The 21,967-nt window shown below is 38.8% G+C and overlaps 2 protein-coding genes and 1 long non-coding RNA gene across 8 annotated transcripts in view; 2 read left to right on the top strand and 1 right to left on the bottom strand.

The window, feature by feature from the left end:
• The window catches only part of tpd52l1 (tpd52 like 1), a 24,420-nt gene extending 11,002 nt beyond the window's left edge, over positions 1-13,418 (top strand). The window contains exons 4-11 of one of the 5 annotated variants that reach the window (XM_062045070.1): positions 7,804-7,907; positions 7,993-8,141; positions 10,424-10,525; positions 10,763-10,795; positions 11,168-11,182; positions 11,631-11,669; positions 12,129-12,189; positions 12,280-13,418. In XM_062045070.1, coding sequence (XP_061901054.1) covers positions 7,804-7,907; positions 7,993-8,141; positions 10,424-10,525; positions 10,763-10,795; positions 11,168-11,182; positions 11,631-11,669; positions 12,129-12,189; positions 12,280-12,402 — 626 coding nt within the window. In that variant the 3' untranslated portion in view covers positions 12,403-13,418. The remainder of the gene's footprint in view (positions 1-7,803; positions 7,908-7,992; positions 8,142-10,423; positions 10,526-10,762; positions 10,796-11,167; positions 11,183-11,630; positions 11,670-12,128; positions 12,190-12,279) is intronic. The other 4 variants (XM_062045065.1, XM_062045069.1, XM_062045066.1 and 1 more) reach the window with 4 other exon arrangements.
• On the bottom strand, positions 12,951-14,842 carry LOC133648720 (5'-deoxynucleotidase HDDC2-like). Of its 2 annotated transcripts, none has more exons than XM_062045072.1 (6): positions 14,678-14,842; positions 14,258-14,379; positions 14,089-14,191; positions 13,962-14,030; positions 13,743-13,881; positions 12,951-13,685 (listed from the first exon to the last, which is right to left on the bottom strand). In XM_062045072.1, exons 1-6 carry the CDS (start codon positions 14,735-14,737, stop codon positions 13,558-13,560), a joined length of 621 nt encoding a protein of 206 aa, XP_061901056.1. In that variant the 5' UTR covers positions 14,738-14,842; the 3' UTR covers positions 12,951-13,557. The 2 variants fall into 2 exon arrangements, with proteins under 2 accessions (XP_061901056.1, XP_061901055.1); XM_062045071.1 differs by having other exon boundaries at positions 12,960-13,685; positions 14,630-14,833.
• LOC133648722 (uncharacterized) lies at positions 13,972-21,967 on the top strand. The gene is made up of 4 exons (XR_009825923.1): positions 13,972-14,393; positions 21,175-21,243; positions 21,350-21,490; positions 21,688-21,967. It is a non-coding gene; the product is annotated as an uncharacterized LOC133648722 (long non-coding RNA).

Raw genomic sequence — 21,967 nt, 5'->3', positions numbered from 1 at the left:
TATTATTAATAATTAATGATATTTATCTTTGTAGAAACACTGATCATCTTAATGATTTCTCACAATAAATATATATAGAAACAGATAAATATCAATATGCAACACTTTATTTTTATATTTTCTCTAAGTGCACATTTTTCAAATTGAACATTTTCAAATGATCACTTCTAAGACAGTCTTGTGAAATCACAATATCCCATTTTAACTAGCTAGCCACTAACATTTTTTAACAAATCATGAATTACTTTGCACCATGTTTGTACAAATAATAACTCATGTAAAATACAAAAGTAAACTCTCAAATTTTTAAATCATGTCACACTTTGAACTGGACACCAAATATGTTATCTGTTTCTTTGTCAGTTAGTGGGAAGCCTGGCATTGCATGCTGTTAACTAGTGTGTTGTACTCTGGTGTGTAACTTGACACTGCAACTCTGAGTGAGTCTTGCAGATGTGCATCAGTGAGGCGTGTTCTGTGTTTGTTCTTGATGAAGTTCATGTCAGAAAAGGCTGATTCACAAAGATACGATTTTTCCTCATTGTTTGCGGAACCTTCTTAATCTTTTGGACATATTTTCACAGCAATCTGGCCTTAAGCTTAATTATGATAAATGTAAAATGTTAAGGATCGGAAATCTAAAGGGAACGTCCTTTCGAATGGAATGCAAAGTGCCTGTTTTGTGGACAGATGGACCAGTTAACATACTTGGTGTTGTTGTCCCAGAAAATCTGGAAGATCTAGGCTCAGTAAATTATGATAATCGACTAAGAAAGCTGGACAAAATTATGCAATTATGGAAAGGGAAATCCCTAACCTTGTATGGTAAAATGTCTATTGCCAACTCGTTAATTATTCCTCAATTTATTTATTTGTTTTTGTCATTACCAGCTCCATCACAAAACTTTTTTAAGATTTATGAGCGGAGGGTCTTCGATTTTTGTCTGGAACGGCAAACCAGAAAAGATTAAAAGAAAGGTTTTGTACAAAGAGTATGAATATGGGGGCCTGAAACGTCTCAATCTTGAAGCTATGTGTCTGTCTTTAAAAGCATCAATTGTTCCAAAGATGTATTTCAACATTGAGTGGTACACAAATGTCCTGTTGGACAAAAAACATGTACTGTATCAAAAGAAATTGTATCCTTTTTTACAAGTGATCCCCTCCCAGAGAGTCTGCTGGGAAACATGGCGGGGTTCATAAAGGAAACAATCCACTCATAGCGGTGTTTTCAATTTTATGTGCCAGAAAAAAGAGACGATATTTTGCAGCAGTTAATATGGATGAACTCTAATATTGTAATAGATGGAAAGCCTTTCTTTTGGAAAAATATGTTTGAAAGAGGAATCATTTTTGTCAATGATATTATCAATGAGAATGGTAAAATTATGAAGTATGATGAATTTAGAGCTATGTATGGTGATGCTTGCTCAAGCTTTTCATTTTATCAACTAACTGGAGTAATTGGGAAAAGATGGAAACAAATAATTAATGATGGAACTACTAAATTATTAGTTTGTAAACCTCTAATAAGAAATTCTAGTTGGCAAAAAGGAACTAAAATAAATAGAAAAATATATAATTTTTATTTAATAAAGAAATCTTTGAAGGCTGCCTCATACAACACAAATGGAAAATGGGAGGACTTTTTTGACTGCCCGTTGCCATGGGATGCCATATTCAAACTAATCTATAAAACCACTATCGATGTGCAAAATTGTTATTTTCAAATTAAAATTATTTATAACTTCTTACCCACAGGGAAAATGTTAAAATTATGGAATATGACAGAGTCAGATGATTGCCGATTTTGTTGTCAGGAGCCTGAATCCACCCTGCATTTGTTTTGGTATTGTCATATTGTGTCTTTGTTTTGGGTGGAAGTTGAAAAAATGTGTTTAAGGATTGGTTTGTTTATGAAGCTTAATGTGGTTTCTGTTATTTTAGGAGAGTTCATTGACAATCATGATTTAGTCAATTTAATTATAGTACTCAGTAAAATGTTTATTTTTAAGGCCAAAAACAGATATTCATTTAGTATTACTTTCTTTAAAACATGTATTCAGTATTTTCTAATTTTAGAAAGTTACATGGTTGAAAACGATAATGATGCCAAAAAACATTAAAAAAAAGATGAGAAGTCCTCAAAGGCTTATTTTGAAAGTATAATTGTGTTTATAGATTATATGATATCTGTTGTTGTGTTCCCTAATTTGAGTGACCTGGACATAATCTGGACTGTACATAAATGCTTATTTTGAAAATGTAATTTTGTTTATAAATTATATGCAATCTGTTGTGTTCCCTAATTTTTTTCTGTGTACATGAATGAAGGTGTGTGTTGCTGAGTCCGACTTGGACATTATCTGGACTGGGCCTGGTTTAAAAAACCCTTTAAACAAATCTAATTTCATTGACAACCTGGTCTGTTGAAGATAAGGCCCTTTTTTAAAAAATAAAATAAAATAAGATAAATAAAAAACATTTTCTTGGGAAAAAAAGAAAGTAAAACAATATAAAAATAATTACATAAAAAATAGTAATTAATGAAAATGTTAGTGGACCAGCAGCCTATACAATCATGTGTGCTTCAGGGACTGTGTCCCTTGCAGATGTGTTGTCTATGTTGTGGGAACCAGAATATTGGTAGCAGAAAGAAATACCGTATTTCCTTGAATTGGCGCAGGGAATATAGTATTCGCACGTCTAGAATTACTGCCGGGTCAAACTCGTTTCTCAAAATAATTAACGCATGCTTGGCCTTATCGCCGGTTTATTATTGAAGCTGGATCAAATTCGTTTCGCAAAATATTAATTTTATTATCGCATGTCTATAATTTTCGCCGGGTCAAACTCGTTTCGCAAAATATTTAGCATATGTCTAGAACTTCCACCGGGTCAAATTCGTTACGTCACGAGTGACGCATCTGTCCTCATTTTCAAAATGGAGGAAGCTGCTTTCAGTAGTTTACAATCGCACAAAGGAAAAAAGATAAAGAGCTTTTCAGTAGGATTTAAGGTCCAAGCTATTGAATACCGGTACAGTATGCTAAAGAGAACAGTAAGCAGCTATGTTTTATTAATATACCGTAGCTGCGTGTGTGAAATACTGTATAAGTCATTAAATGACTCCCGCCTCCTGGTGGTAGAGGGCGCTGCCGCGCTAGTGATCCTTCTTGCGACTTCCGGTACTGCAGAAGAAGTGAACACACGCAGCAAGAGATTTTTTTTTTTCCTCTGCCTGAACTTTTAACATGGAGGATTACATACCGGTATCTAAAATAAAACAGTTTTCTAAACTGGACTTTCAATCGAAGCAGGAGGTAATAATTAAAGGAATATCTCCATCGAAACAGAGACTTTTAAAACTGAAGAAAGAAAATAAGGAAGACTTCTATAAACAAGTTATCGATGCTTTTGGTCAGAAGGAGCTGCAAATGGACTCCATTTATAAGTACAGGTAAGACCATAATAACGTTTTTTTTAATTAAATGTGCTTTTTATGATGGTATGCTTACATCACACTCAAAGCGCACGCCTAAATTTTATGGATTCCTTTTGGTAAACGCCGGAGTGAGAAGAGGTTTTAAAATAATTACCGCATGCACGGCCATCCCGCCGGTTTCCGGTAAACGCAGGAGTGACAGGAGGTTTTAAATTAATTAACGCCCCTGCGGCTATTCAAGGAAATACGGTAACCCCTTTTGTGTGAGTGGGTGTGGATGAGTGTGCATGGGGGAGGTTGTTTGGGTTGATGCATTGATTGAAAGTGTATATTGTGTTTTTTCTATGTAGATTTAATTAAATTTTTTTTTTTTTTTTTTTTTTTTTTTTAGAACAGGCCCGCGGGCGACTCATCTGGTCCTTACGGGTGACCAGGTGCCCGCGGGCACCGCGTTGGTGACCCCTGATTTAGAGTATGTGAACCATTTCTACCTTGTTTACTTTCCTCCTGAAGATTTTGTAATCCATCAGAAATATCCATCCATACATTTTCTATAGATGTCCCTCAAGCAACTGAAATTCGCCAAACATGTCGAAGTGTGGAGAGTGTTTTGCATATTATTACCCATCAGGCCGAGTAAATGGGTTAAATTGGTGTATTTTTGAATTGTGTATGGTACTATTAGACATTTTTTATAATGTCCACAGAGTTCAGTGGGCAAGTTGTGTGTTTTTGTATCACATGTTTAACCAAGTCGTGTGATTTTGAATCACATGTTTTAACGTTCTGTGTTGGTTTTTGATTGATTGGATCATGATTTGGAAATGTTGTCTAAATTAGTACCTTTTATATTTAGTCTGTGCAAGACATATATTCCTGTAGTGTATATAGTCAATAATATTTGCTGTGGACCTCACCTATCGGGTGGCAGACTAAATTTCAGTATCTCTTAATTCATTCAAACTTGGGACAATTCATGGGCAGTAGTTTTGCGACCCGTGACCTGAATTGCACAAGTTGCGGATATCTCTCAATTAATCAATAAAAATGTATTTATATAGCCCTTAATCACATGTGCCTTAAAAGGCTTCACAAACTATGACAAAATTCCTGGATCTAAACCCACATCTGGGAATGCATGAATAGAATGTTTCCTACTCCTGCTGCGAGTCCGTTCCCTAAGATTAGCTTCAATGTCGGGTGCTCTGGCCCCAGGAATACAGATTACTTGGCCTGTATGTTCCGGGTAATGGAGTCCCCTATAACAAAGGTGTGGTGTGTAAGGTGTGGTGTGTAAGACTAGCTAAAAGGCTAAGCTCACTGTAGTTTATAGGCTGTTTAGGGCTACTACAAATTGGGTTATTTAGCTCGATACAGCTAGCGCTAGCAAACATGTGTCTAGCGCGTCTAAATTTAAGAAGTTACTCTGCTCTAACTGGCGGACATGGCCCTCTTGCAGGTGCCAATTTATCCATGAGAAGAGTGCATGAAGAACAGGAAGCCATGCTCACGATATTTCTTTCACCGAGTCGAGTTCTTGCTGTCTTCGGAGCAGGGGGCTTTGGACCGGGACTCGCTTAGCTTAGCTAGGTTTGCAGCTAGCTCGCTGAAAGTGTAGCGGTAAAACAAAGAGAGGGTGCTTTGTAAGTACGATAAGACTACTAAAGAAAGCTGTAAAACAATTAGAAGAGGCACACAGATCGATAGATAGCTTTGACTATAGAGCAGCGTCTGTGTATGATTTACACTTGAAAAGTGTTAGTCCATCTTAAACATTCATTTGTTTATGGTCCAACACATTTACCCCCACACATTAAAAGCATATGTGAACTGTTGAGAGTGATCTATGGCGCTATTTTCTGTTGGTAAATGAGAGACGATGAGAGATTATCATCACACATCAACATCTCTAACATGTAAATGTTGCCTCGTTGCTAGGTCAGCATTGCAAATAAAAATCTGTCCTTAATTGTCTTACCTTGGATAAATAAATGTTAAATATATAAATACATTTAAACTAGGAAGTCAATGTTTATGTAATACTTAGCACTGTAGACAGGAACAGGCAGGTCTGAGCTATGCGGGAGGACAACAATTGTGTCGTTTGAGCAATAAAAAGTTGATATATTGCTACACGGTGTTGTTCCTGTTTCGTCTACAAAAGAAACAAACTTAAGTTTTCATTAGACAGTTGACGTGTGTTTAAGTGTCGCTCCAAGACAAATTTGGTTGAAAAATAACACTGACTGGCCAAAATGTGCGGGGAAGTTGCAGGCATTGAATAAGGTTGCAGGGCCATGCATAAATCACAGTGATTAGTTAAATTTGCGTGAATTTGTGCAATCGTGACATTGCGAAATCCTTGAGGGACTGTTCTATAGTTGTCATCTCACTTTACTGCTATCACTGAGGCCTTTCTGTGGTGGCATCAGAAAAAAGACAAAAAAAAACAATGCACACTTAGTTGATCTTTAACAGGAGCATAGCATGCAGAAAAAATAAAGTATGGATGCCATTTTTTTTTATATTTCATAAATTGAATTCTAAAACCAATGTAGTTTAATAGATGCTAAACTATCTGAACAAAACATCTTAGCTTTGTGTTATAGCGAACAAAGCAAAGTAGTGCCAAATCTAATAATATACAAACCCCGTTTCCATATGAGTTGGGAAATTGTGTTAGATGTAAATATAAACGGAATACAATGATTTGCAAATCATTTTCAACCCATATTCAGTTGAATATGCTACAAAGACAACATATTTGATGTTCAAACTGATAAACATTTTTTATTTTGCAAATAATCATTAACTTTAGAATTTGATGCCAGCAACACGTGACAAAGAAGTTGGGGAAGGTGGCAATAAATACTGATAAAGTTGAGGAATGCTCATCAAACACTTATTTGGAACATCCTACAGGTGAACAGGCAAATTGGGATCAGGTGGGTGCCATGATTGGGTATGAAAGTAGATTCCATGAAATGCTCAGTCATTCACAAACAAGGATGGGGCGAGGGTCACCACTTTGTCAACAAATGCATGAGCAAATTGTTGAACAGTTTAAGAAAAACCTTTCTCAACCAGCTATTGCAAGGAATTTAGGGATTTTACCATCTACGCTCTGTAATATCATCAAAGGGTTCAGAGAATCTGGAGAAATCACTGCACGTAAGAAGCTAAGCCTGTGACCTTTGATCCCACAGGCTGTACTGCATCAACAAGCGACATCAGTGTGTAAAGGATATCACCACATGGGCTTAGGAACACTTCAGAAACCCACTGTCAGTAACTACAGTTGGTCGCTACATCTGTAAGTGCAAGTTAAAACTCTCCTATGCAAGGCGAAAACCGTTTATCAACAACACCCAGAAACGCTGTCTGCTTCGCTGGGCCTGAGCTCATCTAAGATGGACTGATACAAAGTGGAAAAGTTTTCTGTGGTCTGACGAGTCCACATTTCAAATTGTTTTTGGAAACTGTGGACGTCGTGTCTGCCGGACCAAACAGGAAAAAGAACCATCCGGATTGTTATAGACGCAAAGTTGAAAAGCCAGCATCTGTGATGGTATGGGGGTGTATTAGTGCCCAAGACATGGGTCATTTACACATCTGTGAAGGCGCCATTAATGCTGAAAGGTACATACAGGTTTTGGAGCAACATATGTTGCCATCCAAGCAACATTACCATGGACGCCCCTGCTTATTTCAGCAAGACAATGCCAAGCCACTTGTTACATCAACGTGGCTTCATAGTAAAAGAGTGGGGGTACTAGACTGGCCTGCCTGTAGTCCAGACCTGTCTCCCATTGAAAATGCGTGGCGCATTATGAAGCCTAAAATACCACAACAGAGATCCCCGGACTGTTGAACAACTTAAGCTGTACATCAAGCAAGAATGGGAAAGAAGCTGAGAAGCTTAAAAAATGTGTCTCCTCAGTTCCCAAACGTTTACTGAGTGTTGTTAAAAGGAAAGGCCATGTAACACAGTGGTGAACATGCCCTTTCCCAACTATTTTGGCACGTGTTGCAGCCATGAAATTCTAAGTTAATTATTATTTGCAAAAAAAAATAAAGTTTATTAGTTTGAACATCAAATATCTTGTCTTTGTAGTGCATTCAATTGAATATGGGTTGAAAAGGATTTGCAAATCATTGTATTATGTTTATATTTACATCTAACACAATTTCCCAACTCATATGGAAACAGGGTTTGTATCATTAATAATGCATTTATTTTATTTTCAAAATATGTCAGGGAGGAATTTTTAAAAATGAGGCCGCACTTCTATGAGGCCGTGATTTCGATGTTTTTTGTTTGACAACGTATATTTGTTGACCTTGATGGCGTATTTCAGGTTTCCTGGACTCGGACCCTCTGAGAGAAGCAGACGAGTACACGGCGTCACACATCATTCTGACTGAAGCAGAGCGAGAAGAAATACAACAAGAACTGACTAGAGTAAGAAGACACAAATACAGCAGTACATGTTGAAATACAGCAGTACATGATAGTATACACAATCAAATGTGTGTTTGTGCTCCAGCTGGAGGAGGAGATCAGTACTTTGAAGCAAGTGTTGGCGTCTAAAGAGAAGCAACACAGTGAACTTAAACACAAACTTGGAATTAATCCTCTCATTGAAATACGCAACAACTTCACTCGAGGATGGCAGGACATGCAGAGCTCTACTGCGTAAGAATACAACTACTACTACTGTTATTATTACTACCACTACTACTATCATTACTACTCTATGGCGATTGCTGTAAGACTGCAAGGGAAGCTCAGCTTTCCCTAAAATGAAGAAAAAAAACATGGTCAGATATGTACTTTTGTGTTTACTTTCCATTGACTAAATGTACGCTAGAATGTGTTCACCTTTTGTTCAGAATTAGCGACTCTGGTGACTTTGACGCGACTTTCTTCTCAATCATTGTGGTAGCGTCACAGTGCATTAAAGAGTATTGAAGCTGTGGGTCCATTGACTTCAGTGGGGTAGCATAGACTGGGTTTTTCCACTGCAGCCAAACTAAACAATCATTGGATAAATGCTTGGCTTTGTCCCAACCACGGATGCCGAGCATCCCTGAAAGTGTATGAAGAGTGAGCTCGGCCTCTGTTGGCCTGGATGCTGATCTTCCACATGATGATTGGAAGATCTGTCTGAAGCTGAATCCCTTTTATGAGGGACAGCTACATGAGCGAATCACTGATCTTGAAATATAAACCACTACCAAAGCATTTTTCAAGTTTAATTCCGTTATTCAGAGATGATATGGAGGGCTCCCCACATCTGCGGTCCCTTCCAAGGTTTCTTGTTGTTCCCATTGGGTAGAGTTTTTTCTTGCTCTGATGTGGGATGACGTTTAGTAATCGATTTTATAATTGTCCGAATTGCGATGTATCTAAAAATCGATTATTTCCCCCACCTCGAGCTTCTACTACTGCCACTACAATCTTTGGTAAAACTTATGGAATGACCAGACTTTAAGGATGTTCATTCAGTTGTTTAATTTTGTAGAAAAAAAACAGAATGCATGGTACAAAACTATAGACATTTCAAATATTAACTATCTGGCTTCAAACACAAAAAAAATCAAGAAAATAAATTGCGGTAGTAACATTTTCATTAGATCAGAGTGAAGAAATTATGGAATCACTCAATTCTGAGCAATTTATGATGGAATCACCCTGTCAATTTTCATTTCCAAAACTAATATCTGCATCAGATTAAATGTGTTCATTATTTTGCAGTTAAAAAGGAGTGTTCACACTTTGGAGAGCTGTTGCACCAGGTGGATTGACATTAATCATGGTTCAAACACGAGGGATATCAATTGAAACAAAGGAGAGGATTATTAAACTTCTTAAAGAAGGTAAATCACAAAATGTTGCAAAAAAACGGTAATTGTTCAGTCCGCTGTCTAAAATTTAGACCAAGTACAAAAAACATTGGATGGTAATATAGGGCTGAAAAGGGAACATGATTTCGCAATGTACTGTGGGGCCGCAATAGCCATTTTTGTTGGCCAAAGATTTTGTTTACATGGCTATACTGTACCCGTGAGATGTCAAGAGAGAGCAACAAACTAGAGTAAAATGGGACTGTACCGAGACAAACTGTACCTTATTCCAAAGGCTTGCTTCCTCGAGAGAAAAAAAAGTTAAATTGGTGGAATAGATCATACGAGCACATCCAATGGACAAGAGATTGAAGTAAGCTGCCGCCATTGTTGAAGCCAAACTGGTTCGTAGCTCGTCAGAGCCAGTTTTTATACCGGTAAAAAAAAATTCAGAACGTAAAGATTGTTAAGGCTCATTGTCCTCTGTTTAAATCTTTTATCTCTTATGTGTCCGAGTTGGAGTGAGGGTGCCCAGCCTCATTTCATATGCAGGTTTCTCCGGAAAAAAAACAAGCCCATTATTACTTTTGAATACTTTAATCACTGCGCTCCTTCTCCAAAAATAATACTCATACATGTTTGTGCTTACCAAAGACTAAAAATAAATGTTTGTAATCTTATTTTTCTTTACAAAATTAAACAACTGAAAGAACATCCCACAAGTCTACTGATTCCATATGTTCCCAGGTGTTGCATTATTATTACTACTACAACCACCACCACTACTTTTGTTATGTACTTGTACTACTACTACTAGTACACCTTGTACTGTTACTACCACTAGAAAGAAGTACATTGCAGATTCAAATTTGCTGAAAGAAGAGTAAATGAGGGTGGTTGTTGTTGGAGGTATGATCAAGTTACTGCAGCCTGCAGATCGATGAGCACACTAACCTTCCTCATGTATAATGCAGATCAATGATCACACAGATTGGGTAACACTTTGTCTTTATTGTAAATTAAATCAACACTACCACGATAAAAAGCTGCAAGTTCAAGGTTTGTTAATGATATCAAATAAATAGTATGCAACAGTACATCCTGTTCTCTGATGTTGTGTTTGCTGGCCAGCTACAAGAGGACGTCAGAGACGCTAAACTCAGCTGGACAGAAGACCTCAGTGGCCTTCAGCACCCTGGGCAGCGCCATCAACAGGAAGTTTGGAGACATGAGGTACACACTTACACTTGCTTTTATCCCCTAATGCTACTTTTATTGCTGCTAATGTCCTTGAAAATAACTCAGGGGACAGTTCATTAGGTACACCTGCTAATACACCTTAAAATAAATCCTGACTTTGTTAAGAAAATATATACTAATAAAAATAATAATTTGAATTAATGGTGGGTGTAGTTTGCGTAGGGCATATTAAATCAGGGAAGCACATTCTAAACATTGTTGTTCATACAGCATGGCTGGTCTACACTTACTGTTCCCCAGCAGGTATGTGTGTGTTTGTGTGAGTGTGGTTGTGTGTGTGTTTGGAAATATAAAGCATGTTTTGCACTTTCTTTTCTATGGTTATGCTTGTGTGGCATGTTTTAGCACAATGTTAAACATGTAAAGACATTGGTGATCACCATTAGATAGTGCTGTTAAACTGAATATGCATAAATGAGTTTTGTTAAACACTTTTTTTTCTCGCGTTTGGTTTGTTTAAGTTCTAACAAATTCCGGTTTGATTTGAATGTGTGTATTTTGGAGCATCTTCCCTTGTGAACAGCGAGCAGGAAGTCAACCCCAAATAACAGTGCAGGTTCTTTACAGTTGTTATCTTCAATTAAACCTTAATTGTGTCCTGCATGCACCACCAAGGTCCGGTTCCATTGGGTAAGAACCTGCACATGCTAACATATTATGTAATTCGATGTAATACAACACATCTGCTTAATAAAGGCATAGAACATGTGATTAGTAGTGCCTTAGCAATGATGTCTGTCACTCCATGCGCTTGTCAATAAATGTGCTAACAATGTAATGTAATGTAAGAAAATGTAATACACCACATTTGCTTATTAGAGGCATATAATGTGTGATTAGTAGTACCTTAGAAATAAAGTCTGTCCCTTGTGTGCTTGTCAATAAATGTGCTAACAATGTAATGTAATATAATGTAAGAAAATGTAATACACCACATTTGCTTATTAGAGGCATAGAATGTGTGATTAGTAGTATCTTAGTAATGATGTCTGTCCCTTTGTGTGCTTGTCAATAAATGTGCTAACAACTAACTCTGGTCTGTCTCCCCTCTCGCCATGCTCTCTCTCCGGGTGGATAGCTACTCTATCACACACTCTGTCAGCATGCCCGCCATGAGGTAACCGAGAGTGTGTGTGTGTGTGTGTGTGTCTGTGTCTGTGTCTGTGTCTGTGTCTGTGTGTGTGTGTGTGTGTGTGTGTGTGTGTGTGTGTGTGTGTGTGTGTGTGTGTGTGTGTGTGTGTGTGTGTGTGTAGAGGGCTACATGCTCAAGGCTAATGCTAATTATGAACATGATCTGATTCATTTTTATTTCGTGTTTATATATGAACAGCTAATACTGAATACTAGCCACAGATGCTAATGCTAGCTAGAGGTGCCCTGGCTGGTCCACCAGTTACTTTAAAGACTACTAAAGTAGGTGACGAAGGGTTGCCACGGCAGCAACAGAGATCTTGTTCTTCCTATTAGGAGACATTACAATGAATGGTATTAATATTTTTTAAACCTTGTAACATGGCTTTAAAGACTGAATATTTTGGTGGAAATTATTTTTTGACCTGATCGTATTTCTTTACAGAAACTCGCCCAGCTTCAAGTCTTTTGAGGAGAAAGTTGAGAGTACAGTGAGCACTATCAAGGTGTGTACAAATATTCCATTTGCGGGTGATACTTTTTTTCAAAAGTTGTACTTTATGGAATCTTAAACATTTATTGTTTACGTTTCCTAGACCAGAGTCGGTGGTTCGGGCACGGGTGGAAGCTTTGAGGATGTTCTCTCCTCAGCTGCCAAGGCCAGCTCTCAGGACACGCCCAACAACGACTTGACTGACATGCCAGATAGGCCCCAGTAGACTAAAATGACTCCAAACAGTATTTATTAATTTGTCTTCTAACACATTCTAAATATGCTGTAACTGTGCAAAGTCGTTGATAAGATATTTGTAAGTGAGTGAGTTGTCTTCTGACACCTAGTGGCCACTAATCAACATTACATCACATGAGTGCTCACTTTTGTATTCATACTTTATAAGAAACAGTCAATTATGCTGCACAACATCTATATCTTAAAATATATTGTAGCTCTGTTAGGTATAACATTTGTGTAAAAAAACAATAGGATGTGATATAAAACATAGTTCAATACTAACATGCTGCTGCTGCAAGACATTTGAAAGCTGGATCGTGTTTTATTCATCATTGTTTTCACACAAGGTTAATAAGGGGCCACGTGCAATAAATTTACAGCACATTGCACGCACAGTAACCCTCATTTAGTTGTATCTGAAATTTAAGCACTCAGGAGAATGACATGATGCTGAAGGAAGGAAAGATTGCTAAAGCTATCTGATTGAATATTTATTGTATTAGAATATGAACAATGTGGGCTCATTAAGGTGGCACACATTGTCCATCCATCCATTTTCTACCACTTGTCCCTTTCGGGGTCGCTGGAGCCTATCTCCGCTGCATTTGGGCGGTAGGCGGGGTACACACTGGACAAGTCGCCACCTCATCGCAGGGCCGGCACACATTGTATAGTGTAAATGTATTTAACATTGTCATATCCATCCATCCATTTTCTACCGCTTATCCCTTTTGGGGTCACAGGGCGCTGGAGCCTATCTCAGCTACAATCGGGCGGAAGAACATTGTCATATCCTTTTTCCTATTGTTTGCTGAGATGTATTTTCATGTCAACATTTGAAGGTAACCGTCTTTTACATGTTGAAATAAAAGTGACTCTCAGGACCTGTCTTATAATTTGAAAAAACTTTATTAAAGACAGCGATAGGATTGTTTTAACTGCGTGTCATTACTTTCTCAACTAGTTTTAACCTGATCTGTCAACAATAAAGTGTTAATACAAAATAACGTACAATTTGTACATTGAAGTCTAATGTAGTCTTCCCCTTTAAAAATAAATAGGAGACTTTGTATCATTTTAACTTTTTTTTTTTAATGGAATTGTATGTGTGCATTATGTGCCCCCACCTTTTAGATTTAGGTCACGAAGCATGTAAAGAAGCTTGCGGCTGCGACTTCCCAGAGATATTTGCTGAACGTGTCATATGACTTTTCCTTTCGTCGTTCAAAGAGCTGACGAGCTGAAGCACATCCGGATGCTGGAAATGACCTAAAGAAGACGCAAATCAACAATATGCTGGTTGCCACAACGAGGCGACGGACTCACCTTCAGTGGAGTCGAAAAACTCCTGCAACCTTCCCGGCGTTCCCTCCAACTCCTCATACTCGTAAGCCTGCAGGATCATCTCCAGGCGGTCAAACTCTTTCACCAGCCTGGCCTCGGGGCTGCTCTGGTTTTTGTACTCCTGAATAGTAAACATTTTCCTCCATGAAAGCAGTTGTTTATATGAGGCGGACATTGTGTGAAGTAAACGATCATTTCTACCTCCCACAGGCCATACAACTCCTGTCCAACGCTGCCTGGAGTGAAACTTATCAGCTGCCTCATGGCTGCCTGAGGGAAATGAGTTTATAACGACTAAAACGAACAGAAGACCAGCCCACTCACTCACCTCCTCTCGCCTGTGTTTCTCAGCTTTACTGACGTTGTCCAGCGGGGCGATGTCTCCCACGATGCACTCGGCCATGTCATGGACTAGAGACAGCTTCATGCACCTGAAGTCAGGCAATAGGAGGGCAGCCCGTGTCCAAAGAGACAGCTGACTGCGTGAAAGAGCTCACCTGTCCTTGTCCACCGTGGGGTCAGTGATGGTGAGAGACATGAGGGCCATGCGGTACATGTGGTCTGACACACTCTCTGGCTCCTTCACCTCTCTGTACACCCAGCCTGTCCGAGGAACCCTCTGCGGAAGTAAAGGTAATTTAACATTTCTTAATATATTATTGATTGATATGTGACGTCGTGTTATTGACAACACGCCTTCGTCGTTCTATTATAGGAAATATGTCCATGGGTTTGGGCTGAATACGGGTGCACTTTTAACATGTAGACTACATTAATAATACACTCGTAGGTTTAAGACCTTTTAAAAGGCATGGAAACTAATGTACATGCATTAAAAAATAAGGACTTTGTCGCGAACTGTGCCTTACTTTAAGCTGTCCGATTAGTTTGAGAAATTGAAGCATCTTCATGCCTACCGAGTTGTCCCCGGCGGTCGCCATGTTTGTTTGTGGTCTTCTTCGCTCACGACACGACATATTGCTACACCACCACCTACTGTTTTAAAGTGCGCATTACCATGGTGTAAGAGTCACTGGTGCTTGCTTGATAAATTGACATATCCCATCCATTTCTACCGCTTGTCCCTTTTGGGGTCACGGGGGCAGCTGGAGCCTATCTCAGCTGCATTCGGGCGGTCGACGGGGTACACCATGGACAAGTCGCCACCTCATCACAGGGCATATAATAATCATAAATACAAGTTATACTATATATATCCTGTTACAATAGGAATTGTTATTTGTGTTTATGCTGCACAAAGACGTGGCTACAGCCATAGGCGCCGACGTGGTATTGATGGCAAGTTGGCAACTTTCAATCTTTAAAATAATTTTTAAAAAATAAATCTTGTTGTAGTTAATTTTGTGGGGAGTTTGGTCCGTTTTACAAAATAATAAAGCCACAAATCATATGGGATATTAACTTCGCTGAGCGTCTATATATATTTTTTTTAAATATACACCCACTGGCAGAAATGTAGATTGGCGCCTATAGCTACAGCCACTGATGTATCTCTGTGTAGTCTATGACTGTGCACCCAAGGAACAATGGTACCGATCAATCGTCCGGGTTGTAAAGTCAAGAGACAGTACGAATTGAAACATGGTTTCAAAGGACACATGTGGATTTACCTAAAAAATTAAGAAAAAATAAAACCTCCCGCACAGTGGAATATGGACTTAAAGGCCTACTGAAACCCACTACTACCGACCACGCAGTCTGATAGTTTATATATCAATGATGAAATCTTAACATTACAACACATGCCAATACGGCCGGGTTAACTTATAAAGTGACATTTTAAATTTGCCGCTAAACTTCCGGTTCGAAACGCCTCTGAGGATGCCGTATGCGCGTGACGTAACCCGGGGAACACGGATATGCCTTCCACATTGAAGCCAATACGAAAAAGCTCTGTTTTCATTTCATAATTCCACAGTATTCTGGACATCTGTGTTCGTGAATCTGTTGCAATCATGTTCATTGCATTATGGAGAAGGAAGCTGAGCAAGCAAAGAAGAAAGTTGTCGGTGCGAAATGGACGTATTTTTCGAACGTAGTCAGCAACAACAGTACACAGCCGGCGCTTCTTTGTTTACATTCCCGAAAGATGCAGTCAAGATGGAAGAACTCGGATAACAGAGACTCTAACCAGGAGGACTTTTGACTTCGATACACAGACGCCTGTAGAGAACTGGGACAACACAGACTCTTACCAGGATTACTTTGATTTGGATGACAAAGACGCAGACGTGCTACTGTGAGTATGCAGCTTTGGCTTCTAAACATTTGATCGCTTGACCGTATGTGCGCAACTTTTTTTTGCGTATGTACGTAACTTTTTTTAAATATATAAGCTTTATGAACCTTGGGTTAGGTGAACGGTCTTTTGGGCTGAGTGATTGTGTGTGTTGATCAGGTGTTTGAATTGTATTGGCGTGTTCTATGGAGCTAGGAGCTAGCATAGGAGCTAGGAGCTAGCATAACAAACACGCAGGTGTTTTTATGCAGGATTAATTTGTGGCATATTAAATATAAGCCTGGTTGTGTTGTGGCTAATAGAGTATATATATGTCTTGTGTTTATATACTGTTGTAGTCATTCCCAGCTGAATATCAGGTACCGTGAGTATGCAGCCTTGGCTGCTAAACATTTGATAGCTTGACCGTATGTGCGCGTCACGTACGTAACTTTTTAAAAATATATAAGCTTTATGAACCTTGGGTTAGGTGAACGGTCTTTTGGGCTGAGTGATTGTGTGTGTTGATCAGGTGTTTGAATTGTATTGGCGTGTTCTATGGAGCTAGGAGCTAGCAGAGGAGCTAGGAGCTAGCGTAACAAACACGCAGGTGTTTTTATGCAGGATTAATTTGTGGCATATTAAATATAAGCCTGGTTGTGTTGTGGCTAATAGAGTATATATATGTCTTGTGTTTATTTACTGTTGTAGTCATTCCCAGCTGAATATCAGGTCACCCCCGGCTCTCACAGCATCTTCCCTATCTGAATAGCTTCAACTCCCCACTAGTCCTTCACTTGCACTTTACTCATCCACAAATCTTTCATCCTCGCTCAAATTAATGGGGAAATTGTCGCTTTCTCGGTCCGAATGTCTCTCACTTCATGCGGCCATCATTGTAAACAATAGGGAACTTTGCGTATATGTTCAACTGACTACGTCATGCTACTTCCGGTAGGGGCAAGCCTTTTTTTTATCAGATACCAAAAGTTGCAATCTTTATCGTTGTTGTTCTATACTAAATCCTTTCAGCAAAAATATGGCAATATCGCGAAATGATCAAGTATGACACATAGAATAGATCTGCTATCCCCGTTTAGATAAAAAAAAATTGTTTCAGTAGGCCTTTAAATACCTTTGCTAAGTCGTTGAAAACATGAAAGGAGGAATTCACTCTCTACACAAACCTGGCGATGACTGAAGCCGATCAAACAGCGAAGATAAAACTGTTTTATTACCTCATTGGAATGCAAGTAAGAGATTTAAGCTACTACCTATGAGCAATGAGAGCACAACATGATGCACTGTTAAGCTGATGTATCAATCAATCAATCAAATATTATTTATATAGCCCTAAATCACAAGTGTCTCAAAGGGATGAACAAGTTTGATGATCATTGCACCCTAAAAGTAAATGCGATAGTGGAGAGATACCTATTTTGTGCCAGAACTCAATGTCCGTGAGAACCTATTGACAAATATGTGGCTGATGTTTACAAGCACCTGTAACTTTGGTGAGTTAAGGGATTCACTGACCATAGACAAAATTGTGTGCTACGGAAAGACTGCTCAGAGAGGACAACCTGCCTTTGGATACATGTCCGCAAGTGTGCAGAGCTATGGACATGTCTTGAGAACAAACCAGTACTATTGAAGGACAATTAATGGAAGAAGTACACGATGTCAAGCATGCTGTAAAATGGGAAAAAGGAAAAGAAGTGCAATGCAAATTTTGTGGATAATTAAATGAGAGACAGAAGTAAAATGTCCAGCTTTTAGGAAACGATGCAAAATGTGCGGAGAAAAAAAAAACTCTTTGAAGTTGCATGCCGGAGTATAAGGAAAAACAGTGGCAGAAGATGAACATGATTCATGTAAAGACATAACACAGAATAAAGAAGGGGTAAATCAGACAGAAGAAACACAAAATATGAATTATATGTTGGTATGCTGGGTGACAATAACTTTGTATGGTTCCACATAGATTGTGGGGCAACATGCAATGTCATTCCACTACATATGTTTGACCCAAATTACTAAAGTACTAGTAATGTACAAAACATCCAAATGTTGTCCACTTGGGAAATGTAAGAAACCCCTGAAACCATATACAGAATGAAGTTTCAGGTGGTAGATGAGAAGTGCATCACTCCACTACTGGGCAAGTGAAGCAATGAAATTCATACATTATGAGAAAATGTTATGCAACTAATGACTGTGAATGACAAATATGACAATTTATCGACAATGCAGAAAATACAATCTGAGTTTCAAGATGTCTTCAGAGCAGATTGATGCTTGGAAGGAGAATGTACATTTGAAACCGATACCAGAGTGGAACCAGTAAAACTTCCAAAATGTAGAGTACCAGCGGTGATAATGAAACCACTGATGGAGGAAGTGTCAGGCCTAGTGGATATAGGGATTATTACTCCTGTTGAACACAACACAAATTGGATTAGCATTATGGTATCTATCCAGAAGCCAAGCGACAGCCCAAGAATCTGCATAGATTCAATTCAACCAAGCACTGAATCAAAGTCACTTCCCACTTCCAACTATAGACGACATCATACCAGATCTCGCCAGAGCACAAGTGACAGAACACCACTCAGGAGATTCCGCTGGCTGAGGATGCTGATGAGGATCAGTCCTGCGTCAGAAGTTTTCTACAAGAAACTGACACAAGCACTAGAAGGCTTGCCATGTGAAGTGAAGTGAAGTGAATTACATTTATATAGCGCTTTTTCTCAAGTGACTCAAAGCGCTTTACATAGTGAAACCCAATATCTAAGTTACATTCAAACCAGTGTGGGTGGCACTGGGAGCAGGTGGGTAAAGTGTCTTGCCCAAGGACACAACGGCAGTGACTAGGATGGCGGAAGCGGGGATCGAACCTGCAACCCTCAAGTTGCTGGCACGGCCGCTCTACCAACCGAGCTATATGTACAGTTTAAACATCGTAGCAGATGATATACTGTACTAATCACTGGCGAGGGAGACACGAGGTAAGGGACATTTTGCTGGCTGACATGTTAAACAGAGCCTACTTACAGGATGCACCTAAAAGGCAAATGGAAATGGAGACTGAAGTAGGCAACATGGTGGACTATTTGCCAATTTCGGCTGGAAGAATGAAGATAATTAGAACAGCAACACAAGAAGACACACAGCTGCAGTTGCTAATTACCATCATAAAGAAAGGATGGCCAGATAACAAAAAAGAGGTAAATGTGGAAATTTCAAATTACGTCTCATTCCAAGATGATCTCAGTTGACAAAACATCACACATTGTTATCCACTCAGTATAGAGGGATGCCCGAGGAGGGCAAGAGATTGTGTTTATTGGCAAGGAATGATGGCACACATTAAAACCTTCATTTCAAAATGTGACATCTGTTGATCACTGTACGTGAATCAGCAAAAAGAGACACTGCAACCCCATGATGTGACACAGACCATGGGCTAAAGTCGGCACAGATTGTTTGTTTGAGAATAGAAACTACTTGATAATAGTGGAATATTGTTTGAACTTCAGAGAAATCGACTACCTTTCAGATATTAAGTCAAGCACAGTAATCAGTACGTTAAAACCCACTTTGCCAGACAAGGAATCCCACATACTGTCACACCTGAAATGGTCCTCAATATTCATTCAGGGGTTTCAAATTTTCAGCGAAAGATGGGAATTCAAACACTCAACATTTTCACTGTTATACCTACAACAAAGCCATTGTAAAGTGGAGTCAGCAGTGAAGACGGCAAAAAGACTGATGACAAAAGCTAAAAACAACAGCTATACTGAATCACAGCTATACTCCAACACAAAGATTGCACTCAAGTCTGCTGAGCAGGAGGACTAAGACATTTTTGCCCATCGAAGAGAGTTTGTTGGAGCCAAAAGTGACAGATGCAACAGCAGGACTGAGACGCAATCAACAGAGACCAGCCAAATATTACAACTGTACAGTAAAGGACATGGACATTCTGAAACAAGGAGACAGCGTGGGAGTCCAGCCCTGGGAGCCGCACACAATCTAGAGCAGTGGTCCCCAACCACCGGTCCGTGGATCGCACAAGAAATTAAAATAAATAAATAAATAAATAAAACATTTCATTTATTTTTTTATTAAATCAACATAAAAAACACAAGATACACTTACAATTTGTGCACCAACCCAAAAAACCTCCCTCCCCCATTTATACTCATTCACGCTCATTCGCACAAAAGGGTTGTTTCTTTCTGTTAATATTTCTGGATCCTACATTATATATCAATATACACTACCGTTCAAAAGTTTGGGGTCACATGAAAATGTCCTTATTTTTCAATGAAGATAACTTTAAACTAGTCTTAACTTTAAAGAAGTACACTCTATACATTGCTAATGTGGTAAATGTCTATTCTAGCTGCAAATGTCTGGTTTTTGGTGCAATATCTACATAGGTGTATAGAGGCCCATTTCCAGCAACTATCACTCCAGTGTTCTAATGGTACAATGTGTTTGCTCATTGGCTCAGAAGGCTAATTGATGATTAGAAAACCCTTGTGCAATCATGTTCACACATCTGAAAACAGTTTAGCTCGTTACAGAAGCTACAAAACTGACCTTCCTTTGAGCAGATTGAGTTTCTGGAGCATCACATTTGTGGGGTCAATTAAACGCTCAAAATGGCCAGAAAAAGAGAACTTTCATCTGAAACGCGACAGTCTATTCTTGTTCTCAGAAATGAAGGATATTCCACAAAATTGTTTGGGTGACCCCAAACTTTTGAACGGTAGTGTAGATCAATACAGTCTGCAGGGATACAGTCCGTAAGCACAGATGATTGTATTTTTTTATGACAAAAAAAATAAAAATAATAATAATAATAACAATACCATACCACCGCAGAAACTTTTTCAGGAACTTTTGAAAGTACACCCTGTGTTTCCACCAAAAACTATCCGGGTAGATTTAATTCTTGTAGGAACTTTTCGGAGTTTTCCAAGCGACCAGGAAGGCGGGCTGTGCTGTTGGTTGAACACTGTTGGAGGCGTCCTTAAAACTTATTTTTCAAACACATGACTGCCATTGTAGGTTACAATGGCAGTCATGTGCCATGCCACCTCCACACTTGTCTATTTTTAATTTCTTGTGTATTTCTATTACAACAAACTTGACAACGGAGAGAAAGAAGAACGAAAAGAGCTATCGATTTGCAGGAGCTTTTGTGGAGCATCAGTGTGCTGAAGAACGCTGGTCAGTGGAACTATCTTGGAGTGTTTTTACTCAGCCGTTGTCTTTAAATTATGTGCAGTTTAATGTTGTTTATTCGTTTTTACAAAATTAATTTCGTTACGCGAAGCTGTGAGAAGAGGACGGACTCTTAAATGTATTTACGGAGGAGTATGAAGCCGGACTCGAAGCAGCGACCTCAGATGCTTACTACTCTGACTTTGTTGGATAAATGTGGAAAAACCGGAGGCATTACACGAGTGGAACGAAGGTAAACAACATCCAATATTAACTATTTTCTTTATTAAATGTTGAAAAGTAGTCCGTGACATTCCATTTGTGTAGTTATTAGCCTCATCTCGAGTGAACAGAATGCTAATGCTAACAAGCTAACGCTAAAGCGGCATGTTCGTACTGTTGGCGTGAGATAAACACCGACATTTATTAATAATAATTTGTTATCTACAGCTTAAATGGACCAAAAAAAATCGCCTGACCCTCATGAGTTCATCATTTACAGAGAGGACAACGTTCTGACTGTTGGACATTGCGGACAAAAGCCTGACTTTTTATGAACAACTCTGTACACTTTATTTTTTAAATCGTATCGTTTTTGTAAATTATTGCTTTGTATTTCAATTACATTTTTGTGTAATAAATCTGACCTAATATTGTGTTTATTTACGAGGTATCAGTATAGAAATATAGTAAACCACTCCTCCACGTCATCAGCCTGATTTTTATAAAC

The sequence above is a fragment of the Entelurus aequoreus genome, linkage group LG04 (genome assembly GCF_033978785.1).
Source record: "Entelurus aequoreus isolate RoL-2023_Sb linkage group LG04, RoL_Eaeq_v1.1, whole genome shotgun sequence".
Taxonomy (NCBI): domain Eukaryota; kingdom Metazoa; phylum Chordata; class Actinopteri; order Syngnathiformes; family Syngnathidae; genus Entelurus; species Entelurus aequoreus.
This window is presented reverse-complemented; position numbering and strand designations above follow the sequence as displayed.